The sequence below is a fragment of the Trachurus trachurus genome, assembly GCF_905171665.1.
Source record: "Trachurus trachurus genome assembly, chromosome: 21".
NCBI classification, from domain to species: Eukaryota; Metazoa; Chordata; class Actinopteri; order Carangiformes; family Carangidae; genus Trachurus; species Trachurus trachurus.
The window spans coordinates 2,127,359-2,140,011 of NC_139899.1; the positions used below are offsets into that span (position 1 = coordinate 2,127,359).

Consider the following 12,653-nt stretch of genomic DNA (forward strand, 5'->3'; position numbering starts at 1 on the left):
TTTTCATGAATAGATAACAGGAGAAGTTACACAATGTCCCTTTAAAAAAAAAAAAAAAAACAGGGAGCCAGCAGCTCTTGAGGGAGTGCGAGGCCTCTGTATCTCAGTCTGGTGTCAGCGATGCAGTGTGTGCTGTTGAGCTCCCTCTCTTCGCCCCGGGCTAACGCGCCATTCCCACCTATAATCCTGGTTCTGGTCTTAACTGTGTCATGGAAATAGGAAACTGGGGTTTTGAGAGCAACGGAGCTAAAAAAAAAGAAGAAATAAACACAGCCGAGCACTTCAATGTGTAAACACGTAAAAATAGATTCTTGAGTCTCCGGCTACAGCCATGCATGTGATTCTCTCACTCTCTCTTGTGTGTGTGTGTGTGTGTGTGTGTGTGTGTGCATATATGAACCTTCAGGTCTAAGTGCACCAGGTTGCTCTGGTGGAGGTAGTGGACTCCCTCCAGCGTCTGCCTGATCAGACGGGTGATCTGGGCCTCTGGCAGCAGCTCATCCTGCACACAGTGGTCAAATATCTCTCCACCCGCCGCGCTGGGCAAAGAGAGAAAACACAAGCACATTGTAAGTACACTGACACAAACACACACACACACACACTAACACACAGGGCAGGTTCAAAAAAAGGTCACCGACACACCAGGCAATTTACTGACATCTGATGCCGTGCGGACGCGGTGGACTTTGGACGTAGAAATAGAAAGCGGAGGGCGGCTTCGGTGGTTCAAGTGGCCAAACCTAGAGCTGCAGGGAGATCAGTTTGATCCTGCATGTCCTGGCAACATGTTGATGAGCAACGGTGAAGGTAGTTAGGAGGTGGGAGTGCCGACCGACACAGAGAAAGGCAATCCCTAAAAACTGAGCCTGGATCAGATTTAATTACACTTCAAGTTATTCAAGTTTATAATTTGATATTTCTCTGCAAGCCTGCGTCTGCAGCGTCTTGGCTCTCAGGATTAAACTGAAATCGCAGCAGCAATTCACCTCAGGACGAACGCGGTGTTTACTTTACTTTGTAATCTATGTCTCACATCTACTTTCTGTTCTGATGACACAGAGATGCAAGATGAACGATATGTCAGACAAGGAAAAACATGATATAACACAAATGGCCCAGAGGTCAGGATGTGATGATGATGATGATGATGATGATGATGATGATGCTTTAGAGAGAATACGTCCAGCCACATCATCTGCAGGGTGTCACCTCAGGGTGTTCAGTGAATTCATACAACACACTGGGCCTTTGAGTCAGTGAACAAATATTAGGGAGAAAGAGCTGCTGGTTTTATATTTTAAAAAAGCAGATAATGTGGCAGCGCCGGCTGGATCAACAGGACTTTGCCTGTAAAAAAGGCATTTTACTGGACTGTGCTGCTTGTTTGTGGTTGTGTTAAAGGGATAGTTCAACATTTTGGCATTTGGCACGGAACGTAACGAGACTGAGTTGTTTTCGAGGTAAATACAGAGACTGCTTGCTGAAAAACTGCCCCAGATGGAAACACGCATCAGCGGTTTTGCGTGAATTTACCTCGAAAACAACTCCATCTCGTAACGTTGTGTTATTATCTCATAGTGTGGTGAATGTGCCGGTCACAACTTGTCCACCAGAGCGTTTTGGAGTTGTTGGATTGTGTACTTGATGAGTTTGATGAAGAAAACCAAGAAATCCCATTAGCATCCGTAGCGTAGCTCTGAGCAGCTCACAGCTCTGCTCTGCCGTTCGAAAAATAGCTTGCACCGACAATTAAAGGTAACGAACCTACTGCTATGACTATAGGGATTATGGCAATGGGCCAATTTGCCAAAATGCAGAACTATCCCTTTAACAGTGTTAGAGCGCTCAGACAAACTCATATTAAAACAGAAATAATTAGAAAGACACATTGATGGTTGTTGCCGTTTACTCACTATTCCAGCATTAAGCAGATGTCGTGATCCGTCTCGTAGGCGGCGTGCAGGTTGACCACTCGGGCGTTGTTCCGAGCCGCCTCCAGGACAGCCATCTCGTGGATGACCTCGGCCCGGCAGTCCCGGCCCCTCCTCCGTTTCCGTAGGAACTTAGCAGCAAACACTTTTCCTGAGACCTTCTCCACACAGCGCTTCACCACCGCAAACTTCCCCCTGAGAGACACAAAGTGGTGCCGCAAGGCAATATGTTAAAGCATTTTACATCATCTGCTGTTGTCTGGTTAGCACTGTTCATTTCTGTCCTTAAAGGGTTAGTTCAACATTTTGTAGTTGTTGGATTGTGTATTTGACGAGTTTTTAGGGACAGGGGATCTGTACCATTCACCTCAATTGTGTTCACTGAGCAGCTCACGTCGCTGCCCCGCTGATCTCAAAACAGCATGCACCGATGGTAGGTAATGAACCTACCACTATGACAATAGGGATTATGGCAATTGGCAAATTTGCCAAAATGTTGAACTATCCCTTTAATATTCTAACCTCCCTGACCATAAGGAAATGAACTCTGCATGGGGACAACGGTGCCATACAAAACTGGTACTTGATAACAGGCTTCTGCAGGTTATCTGATGCCAGCGTGCTGCTCTACAGCCTGGTGTTCACATTTCTAGGTCACAGGGTAATTGTTCATGATGATCAAGACTGAGAGGAGATATGTGTCCACTGCCTGTGCCTGCTGGGTTTCAGGATCATAGTTCATCATGATGATGAACCTGAGTAGGAATATAGCAGCTACACAGAAACACAGATTATTTTTACCCATGTTGCATGTCTTTTATTTTATCTATATGTATAATTTTATGTATGTGAGCTGTTTTGTCTTTTATTTCTTTTATGCTTTTTATACATTCATTATTCTGTGCAGCACTTAGGTCCACTGTGGATGCTACAAATAAAGTTGGATTGGATTGGACACAGTGTTCATGGCACATTTGAGTGCATGTTCTCTTACTGTAGGTTAGCATAGAAAACATGTGCCACAAAATGTTAAACTGGTGAGAAGCGGATCTACACTCCCCTTATTACAAAACTTTGGCCATCAGCTGGTACTTATGTAATTTCCCTACAAAGCCTTGCAATGAAAGAAGAAAAAAAACCTAATCCAAAAATAACTGCTTTACAAGCACCAAGAGCAGTGACTGTCAAGGTCGGAGACCCAGAAGGACTTTTCTGGAAGAATAGAACAATGGTGCTGATGATCTGACTCCTGCAGCACCACCTAGTCACATGTTCACCCACTTGGAACATTCAATATGAAAAAAAAAAAGGTGTCTGACGTGTTGAATGTTTGAAAGCTGATTAAAGTGTGGGGAGGAATCTGCTGTTACATGTTAATACCATGTGACTTGTTTCTAAGTTTCTGTTTTGGGCTCCTTATCACTTTAGAATCTTAAGCATTTGGTGACATCATGTGATTTCACTTTTCATTATTCTTGACTTTTTTGTTTTATATTTATTAAAGTAGTAAAATCCAATGATTGAAATCCTCCAATAAGAGAGCAGAGACAAAACCAATCCACAGAGGCCAGAATATTCTGATGCACAGTCTCTGACATGAGCCAAACTCCAAAAACTGCTGCTGGATCTTTTAAATCCCATAATGAAACTTACACCGCATTGCCAGAAAATGTTCAAAACCCGTCCAGCTTCACGTCTCCTGTTGATAACTTCTGCTTTCTGTAGAAGATTTACAGACTGCAGCCACGGCGCTGCCCAGACCGACTGAGCTGAGCTGTTTAGAACTGGGTTTAAAGTTTATTAAGTTTTAAAACGACCTCAAACTTCCTGATATCAGATTGACTTTTAGCATTACTTTACTGCTTTATTGTTGTAAATTTTTAATCTTCATATCTTGTTTTGTGCATGCGAGTGTAGAAAGGTGCTATATAAAGTGGAGTTGAGATAACGGATGACATCATCTGGGTTATTTCCTCTGGACAAAGCTCTTCCACAGCAACAGAAACCACTGTTTGTTTAGACTGAATCGGACTCCTGTTTACATGTAAACACGTCTTCATGTTGTAGAACTGGTTGTCGGCCTGTCCGCGTGAACCCACACTGATCTAACTCTCAACATCTGTCCAGGAACACATAGAAATAAGGTGACAGATAAACATGCTCCATAAATAATTAGAGATAACGTTTTATCTAACAGAGTCCACACGTAGAGGTCACAATTGATTATGATGTTGTTGTACCTCAGCTGTGAATCACATCCTTATCCTTCTATTAATTAACCCTTTGATGCACAACATGGGTCTAAATAAAGTGACCCGGGAAAATATTATTTCATCACATGGTATTCCAGGTATTCCTCAATCAACTTGTTTTTGTACATCCTTATTTTATTTTTAACTTTTTGAATACACACATTTTGTACCACTACCCCTCTAATGCACAACATGGGTCTAAAATGACCCGCATCCATTTTCAATGTGATTTCATGCTGAGTGAGTGTTTCTTTGCTGTAACTTTTGAAATCTATCTATTTATTACTTTAATATCTTGTATCTCATTTTTCTTGTCTTATTTTGTGAACCAAAATATTAGCTAGCTAACTGTTAACAACAACAGTAGAACATGTCAACTGCTACCTAGCTAGCTAGCTGTTGACATGTTCTACTGTAGTTAACTAATACAGCAGAATGTAGAAATGTCAACAGCTAGCTAGCTAGCTAACTGGTTCACCCTGAGACTTTTTGCTTGTTTGTTAATAAAATAAGAAAGTAAAAATGGAAACACTACCCTGTACTAATTAAAAACAAGATATTCAAATAATACTTGGAAGATTCAATCATAAAATAAACCGATTTTAAAAGATACAGCAAATAAACAGTCACACAGCGGGAATTCACATGGAAAATGAATGCGGTTCATTTGACCCATGTTGTGCATTAGAAGGGGCGTGCATATGTTGTGCATCAAAGGGTTAAGTGGCAGCAGAAGTGGATAGAGTACCAGTTTTTGTTTTTTTTCAGTGTACCAGAGTTGCCCTTATCACGTTCTTAAAAATATTCCACCCCAGAACTTCCCTTTTCACACACACACAGAAGTGGTCTGTGTCATTTCTTCTTTCTAAAGTCTGGTTTGCACATGTGCTCGTTTCCTTCCTTCGGGGTTTTGAAAGCAGTACGCGCTTGTATGACGCATTACTTCAAACACACCTCAGGGATCTTTGTCAATGTGATCATCGACCATCGGCGGTTGCCATGGGTCGCACACACGGTGCCAAACACGCGACAAAGGTCTACTGTACTGTAAGCACCGGCAGGGTCGGGTCCCTGGCACAGCATTGCCCTCACACACGTTTACACCGGCTCAAGCTTTACGGGGCTAGAATCCAAAATGCACAACGGCGGCGCAGTTAGGGAAATAGAGAAAACGATACACAATAAGACTCAAATACATTCACATAAAGGACACATGAGTCTTTTATAAACAAGGTGATTCCCTGGACTTCCTCTAAATGTTTCTGTTCTGTCCTGTGATGTCCTCTGGTTCTGCGGTGATGGTGTCATGTAGTTCAGCCACTCTCTATATTTGCTCTTGGTAAAGCAACAGAAACTGACCCTCATTTGTAAATATGTAACGACACATTGCATGCTAACGTTCAGTCCATGTCTGTACAGTCAATAACTGCACGTTTTAACACAGTCTCTGCTGTGGTTAATGAGCTATAAGCTGGTTGTTTTGTTTTTTTAATCATGACTTCTAGTAGCTTTTGTGACGTTTGTTACAAGCTGATAAGACGATATAAGACGCTTTAAAATGCTTGTTCTGTACAACCTAAACTTATTAAAACACACCTTTTATACCCAGTCTTTTGGGTGTCTAATTGTTATATCCTAGTCTGTTGTTCTTATTTAAACTTATTTGGCTCGTCTACTTTATCCCTTATTTTAACATATTATTTTTTAAAGTGTATTATTGAGACCATGTTGCCACCATGGTGATTTTACACTCTAAATAACCTCAACTGAACCAACAATTTCATGTATCTAATCTATTCATTATATTTATGCATTTTACATTCAGCACTTCAAAAAGAAGAGCCTGTCCTCACATTTGTAAGGAAGCAGGGAGCAGCTGCCTGTTTTGAATGACTCATACTTTATGATAGCACCGTTAGTATACTCTGTACTTTCATTAAGTTGCATGTCATAACAAAGTGAACATGGAGAGGCACGAGACACACACACACACACACACACGCACACGCACACACTCCTTGATGCACATCAGTTTTTCCTATGAGCTGTCAGGTTGGGTTCATGACAGTGTTGGTGAACATTCAGAAGAGACATGCTGGTGATGCACTGGTTCCTACACTGTACTGTTTACACCACAACTAATAAAAGTTCATATTAACATTACAAATGTGTATACTTATCTACACTATTCTCTACACTGCACTGTTTACACTACTGTATAACTAATAAAAGTTAATATTAACATTACAAATGTATATACTTATCTACACTATTTCCCACACTGCACTGTTAACACTATAACAAAAAAAAGTTCATAGATAGTAACAACTGACACTATTTTCTACACTGCACTGTTTACACTATAAAAGTTCATATTAACATTACAAATGTATACTTATCTACACTATTTCCTACACTGCACTATTTACACTATAACAAAAAAAAAGTTCATAGATAGTAACAACTGACACTATTTTCTACACTGCACTGTCTATAAAAATTCATATTAACATTACAAATGTATATCTACACTATTTCCTACACTGCACTGTTTACACTATAACAAAAAAAGTTCATAGTAACATATCTACTGACACTATTCTCTACACTGCACTGTTTACACTATAACTAAAAAAAGGTTCATATTGACATGTATGTGACAATGTATATCTACTGAGTGAACACAGTGATCTTCCAGCAGACAGATAGGAGACCCTCACCATCCCAGTGTGTCTCTTGAACAGCCCTCACCTGCCCAGCTCTCCGGTGATGTCATACACAGCCTCCATGGGCTCCGTGCTGATCGGGGTCTGGCTCTCCCCGAGCAGCCCCGCGGAGAGTCCGCTGCGACTGTCCAGCCGCCTCCGAGACATCTTCCTCTGCGGTCGGTATGACTCCTGCTGCCAGAGCCCGGCCCGGGCACCCAGGCGAACACCGAGTAAAAACAAAAAGAAAAGAAAAGAAAAGAAACGAGAGACCGACGGTAAAACTAAGCTAGGTGTCCTGCTAACAGCTGCCCGCCTCACATCAGTTACATGTCACGGTGAGCTCCGCCGGGCGACCGAGCTATTGTTTGGGTTAGTTTTACCGACTCCCGGTTAGCTCAACTGTCGCTAATTAAGTTAGCTCGACGGTCAATGTCGCGGATTCAAAAGTGTAGCCGGATCGATTTTTCCTCAACCGAGCCGACGAGGAGCGAGCCGGGGCTGTGAGTCAAGTCCTGTTGGTGTGTGGTCCGGTCTGCCGCAGCGGGGACACCGTTCAACAGCTCGGCAGCTAAGTTTATCCACAGTTTCCGATCATTTTCACATCCCTCTGTTTGACACTTTGTCGACACGTCACAGCTCGGCGCATGCGCAGCCGCGGCTCCGTTTGAAAACGCGTGGCCAGCGTTCATTTGAAATGAGAGAGGACGTCCTGTATGGAGCTGGAGGACAGTTGTTCCAGCTGTGTGCTCTGTTTGACCCGCAGCCGTCCACTCCCTCACTACAGAGGGTTGTTTCCAGTTCAGGAATGGCAACCATCAAAAGAAATATTTGTATAAAATAAATGAGAATTTACCTAGATTAAAGTTACATTAATGAGATGATAAAAAATTTGACTTTCAAAATGTCATAACTATGAGATCAAGTGGCCTATGTTTGTGAGCTGTGAGCTGACTCTAAGTCAAGATCTCTATTAGTCTTTTTTGAACATATAAATATCAGACAGATGATCATTTTGACTAAATATTAATTTATGGATCAAAATTAGGGGTTTATTAATCATATGTGAGGCATAATAAGAATCAAAACAATATCTTTAAAATATATTTTTTACCCATGTTATCATTAAGATTTTTATTTACTGTAGTTTGTTTTTCACTTTTATATGTATATTTTAATCATCTTTTATTTGGCTGTTCACTTTAGTACGAATATTTTCTCCTTATTTTGACGCATCTGAGTGGAACAATTTAGAACTGGTATTGGTTACTTGAAGATGAATCATTTACTTTTTTCCAAATTACATTAGTTTTTAGAAAGGCAATATCTATAATAGTTCCAATAAAACATAATGTTGTTAACGGATTAAATTAGTATAAAATGATAAATAAGGGTCTTGTGTCATTAATCAAAATTTGCCATTTGTTTTCTTTTATTACAATCATCGGGGTGAAATGGAGACACACATACAGGAGCTTTGCATAGAGTGGAAATCTGAAAAGTGGAGCCGGGTCCTGTCAGAAATGCACTAGGAAAGAAGAGAGGTGCGACTGTCTTCGTTTGGATGTGAAGCAAGTAATCAGTCTTATCAGTGTTCTGCAGCAGAAAAGCCTCATTGTGGAAAATATCAAACTGACCAAGTGATGTAAATCCTAACGTGAAGCGTTGCCCATGCCGGAAATCTGCCCTTCAAGCAAACATGAGGTGATGTTCTGTAAGGTGTTTTTTTTTTTTTTTTTTTTTTTGGCAGAAGCCAGGAGTGGAGATGTGTTTGTTAGACTGAAATAGAGAGCAGGCCTAATGGTTGACTTTGCAAGCCCCAAACCTTTGGTACATTCGGTGCAAAATATATATTTATACACACAACAGGACAGACATACATATACAGTTATATACAAAGAGACGAACAGGACCGCACACATGGTACACGTAACATGTGCTCTCACGTTTCACAAACTCAAAACAGCCCTATTGATTCATCACCAGGTCATGAGCGATGAAACATAACCATCGACCTATTACTAAGATAGGCGGACGCACACATGTGAAAGTAACAACATCTGGAAACATGCTGCCAAGATACTCGCTGTCACACTGTCATCCAGGAAAACAAACTGTTGCATTCACACATCGTCTGATCCCAGAGCTAACACTAAGTGACTGAAACACCGTCCCCCCCCCCAACCCCCTAACCCCAACACCACCACACCTTGTTCCCATGAGCTTCACGCTCACAGTATGACAGTGCCAGGTAAAGCATTAAGGCCGCATGCCTCGAGTTAAAGCGCCACGACCAAAAAGTGACACGACTTAACCGGCTCCCTCACCCCCCCTTTGTTTTCTGAATGGACAGCAATATCCTCATGCAAAAAAGCTAGTAAGGACAGTGTGTTTTTGCACTATTTCAGCATGCAATATCGAGCTATTACACAACGCCACCTAGGGGTTTCTGCCCTGGCACGGCTCACAGAGCTGACCGAGAAGATCCCGCATGCAGTATTGGGCTGGGAGGAGGAGGAGGAGGAGGGTGTAGGTTGGAAGAGGGGGAGGGGGGGGCCGGGCTGGGATACGGAAGTCTGCCTCCACATCTCATCGCATCACATGTGGGGCTCTTTACCACTATTCCAGTCCCTGTGGTCTAGCTCCAACAGGACTCTGTACAGTTAGGTGTAATCTTGCATGCACCCCATAGAAAATGAGTATGTTTGTGTGTCTGTGTGTATGTGTTTGTGTGTGAGAGACAGGAGGGAGGAGGGGGAGGGGGGTCCTCAGGCTTATGGGTGTGTGCACTTAAGAGTTAACAGAAATGTTTTTATCACATGCCAAAGGTTCTTAAGTACAATATCCATACAGCCCTAAAACTCAGTGCTTCTTCCTGACGACATCATTATCATCATCATCATCATCTTCATCATCATCATCATCATCACACCTGGTCAGGTCATTCAGTGTGAACAAAGCACCGCTTCCTTTGCTCTGGTAGTAGCGACAGCACACCTTACTGCCCCCTGGTGGTGATAATCTGCTGAGGGGGAATTTGAAACTGCAGCTCCTGCTGTTGTTGAGAGACACGTGGATCTGGTCACATATTTTTTTTTCACAAGGAAATAAAACAGCTTTCCTTATGAAATTTCACTTAAGGTCAGGAAAACCCAAGAGGCACTAAAAAATAAATAAATAAATAAATAAAAAATCCCGCCACTGCACCCTCCTTCGTCCCTCAAGCAACCCTGCGTCACATCTGATTTCCTTCCCCCTTCTTTCACCTCCGCCTCTTGTGATTCTTTCCTCTTTAAGGGGGGAGGGGGGTTTCTGAGCAGAGTTGCTTGAGGTTCATTCATACATTCAGTCACTGATTTGGTACATTCATCACTTTCATTGGGTGGGAGGCGATTCCATCAGTGAGGGGACTTTGCGTGTCATCCTTATGAACAGGTGTCATCTGTCTGTGTGAGAAAGTGCAATCTATTGCTCATGATTAATGTGTGGAGGGGTTTGAGAGAGAGACAGGAGCCCCGTGTTTGTGTCGGTAAACGTATACCTGTTCACTGGACTGGGGTCAGTGTGCACCTGTAAAAGAAAGAATACACCCGACGGCGCGAGGCTGATAATAATGCTGTAACATCGTATGCGTTGTGTTTGTCCAAAGTTGAAGGTGTTGCAGGCTGCATTCCTCTGGTGTGTCTGAACCTTTCACGCTCGTGTCAGAGCTCCGATGTCACATTATTGAAGGTAACAGTCCTGACTGGAACCCGCTGTCATTATTACAATGGTTCTATAACTATGTCACTGATGATTTCTGACTGGCTGTCCAACTTCTTCAGGAGTCAAAACTAGGAAAACATGTGTATTGTTTGTCTTAGATCAACTGCTTTGTGTTGTGTGTTTGTGTGTAAGTGTATGTGTGCACACCAGTGTATCTCCTGTTTCAGACAGGCAGGGAGGACTAGCCAGTATCCAGTTAAAAGTCTAAAATGTCATATACTGTATTTCCATGCTGATAAAAAAACCTCGGGGTGGGGGGGGGGAAACACTGGTTTGCACCTGTAATAAATAAAAAAAACATCATGTCCCATGTTTGTGTGTGTTTTGTGCAAAGGTGAAGAGTGTGTGTCTGTGTTTTACAGTTTATAAGACTGCAGCCCCAGTGCAGGATGGACACAGTTTAGAGGTCCAGGGAGGGAGAGGGGAGCGTTGTGGTGTTTGAGCAGCTGTCTCTGAGGTGCAGGTTGGAGGAGGAGGAGGACCAGGTGAGATGCTAGAAATCCAGTAACCAAGGCCATTAACTGAAGAGATAAAGCACACATGTGGCTCGATGAACAAAGAAAAAAAAAGACACTGTACTGTACAGCTTTACTGAACTATTCTCCAGTTCTCCGCCTTTCTGTCAGAAGGTGTCCTCCTGCGTGCTGAGTGTCAAAAAGCTAGTTGAAAAAACAACAACAACAAAAAAAACAGCAGAGTTCTCCAAGTGTGGGTAGTTGCCATTTGAGGATATAAGTTTTGTTTTCCATGCCCCTTTCCCGAAGCGGGAAAAGATGGATTTCCAGATGATTCTCCTGGAACCTTGGGCGTGAGCTGCTTTGAGGTTATTCCAAACCGAACGTGCTCGTTTCCTCGACGGCGGTGACCAGCTTCTCATAGAGCATGGAGAAGGAGGGGTAAGGTGGAAGGTCCAGACGGTTAAAGCAAGTGTGAGCCCTGTGGAGACACATGGACACACGTCAGGAGGTTATGTGAAAGGTGTCAGGATGACTCATCTGTGGAGCTCAGTCAACAGAAACAGAGCTGCACCCTAGAATCTGCCCAGCGTCATTAAAAGCTCCTGTATTTTTCCTACAGTATGTTGTATTTGAAGTCTTGATCCTGAAGAATTCATACTATACATATATATATATATATATATATATATATATATATATATATATATATATATATATATATATATATATATATATATATATACAGTTGTTTTAAGAGCCAAAAACCATCCACTGTTTAGTTTTACATCTCCTCTGTCAGGCTTCTCTCTGGCATCCTAGCAACAACAGGTCAGTAAACCAATCAGAAGAGAGTAGGCTCTCAGCCTTTCTTGTCATTCAATGGATGTTTTCTGAGTGAGTTAGTAAAAGTATAGCAGATTTCAGGTAAAACACTTAAATCCTGCAAGGTTAGATGATGGATCCAGTTGGATGGGGCATGGGATGTAGCTGAGGGTGGTGACTGCATAGTTGTGACATCATAAAGTTACAGGAAGTCTTGACAGCTTGTTTTAAGGCTGAGTTTCTGAATATGGTGTGCATTTCTCTGTGGACTGAAGCTTTGATATAGAACCTGGACCTGTTTTATAATCACACTACACATGGACATTTACCTTTATACTACAGAGAGAGATTTTATATTTATAGCATGCTAACCAGCTAGCCTCTGTGCTTGTCTCATCGCATACTGATGGTGAGTCTCTGTAGCCTCCAGTTTGTCATGAAGACACAGCACTGTGTCTAGTGAAAAGTGCAATAAGCTTTAAGTAACTGAGACTGGAATATCTTTGATTTAAAGTTGAACTCGGCAGGTCAAGCCGCTTTTCCTCTGTTTTGCTAACCCTCCACCTGGCCATGTGCATTTGTTTACAAGGAAGCCGGCGAGAAATCAATCAATAGAGCGGTACATAACGTTATAGTATATCATATATAATGTTATGACGTGTATAGTCTTATCTGTCATAAACAAGAGATTACAGGTTAAAGGGCACGTTTGTGTTG

General features: G+C 42.1%; 2 protein-coding genes across 2 annotated transcripts in view; both read right to left on the reverse strand.

Moving 5' to 3' along the window:
- The window catches only part of stk17b (serine/threonine kinase 17b (apoptosis-inducing)), a 17,977-nt gene extending 10,476 nt beyond the window's left edge, over positions 1-7,501 (reverse strand). The window contains exons 1-3 of the mRNA XM_083997212.1: positions 6,938-7,501; positions 1,917-2,129; positions 401-539 (exon numbers count right to left, since the gene is read on the reverse strand). Of these exons, the coding sequence (XP_083853338.1) occupies positions 401-539; positions 1,917-2,129; positions 6,938-7,059 (474 nt within the window). The 5' untranslated portion in view covers positions 7,060-7,501. The remainder of the gene's footprint in view (positions 1-400; positions 540-1,916; positions 2,130-6,937) is intronic.
- Positions 7,502-11,480: 3,979 nt separating this feature from the next.
- Positions 11,481-12,653, reverse strand: part of hecw2a (HECT, C2 and WW domain containing E3 ubiquitin protein ligase 2a) — a gene marked incomplete at both ends in the record, with an annotated part of 36,097 nt that continues 34,924 nt past the window's right edge. Inside the window, one exon of the mRNA XM_083996617.1 lies at positions 11,481-11,592. Within this exon, the coding sequence (XP_083852743.1) occupies positions 11,481-11,592 (112 nt within the window). The remainder of the gene's footprint in view (positions 11,593-12,653) is intronic.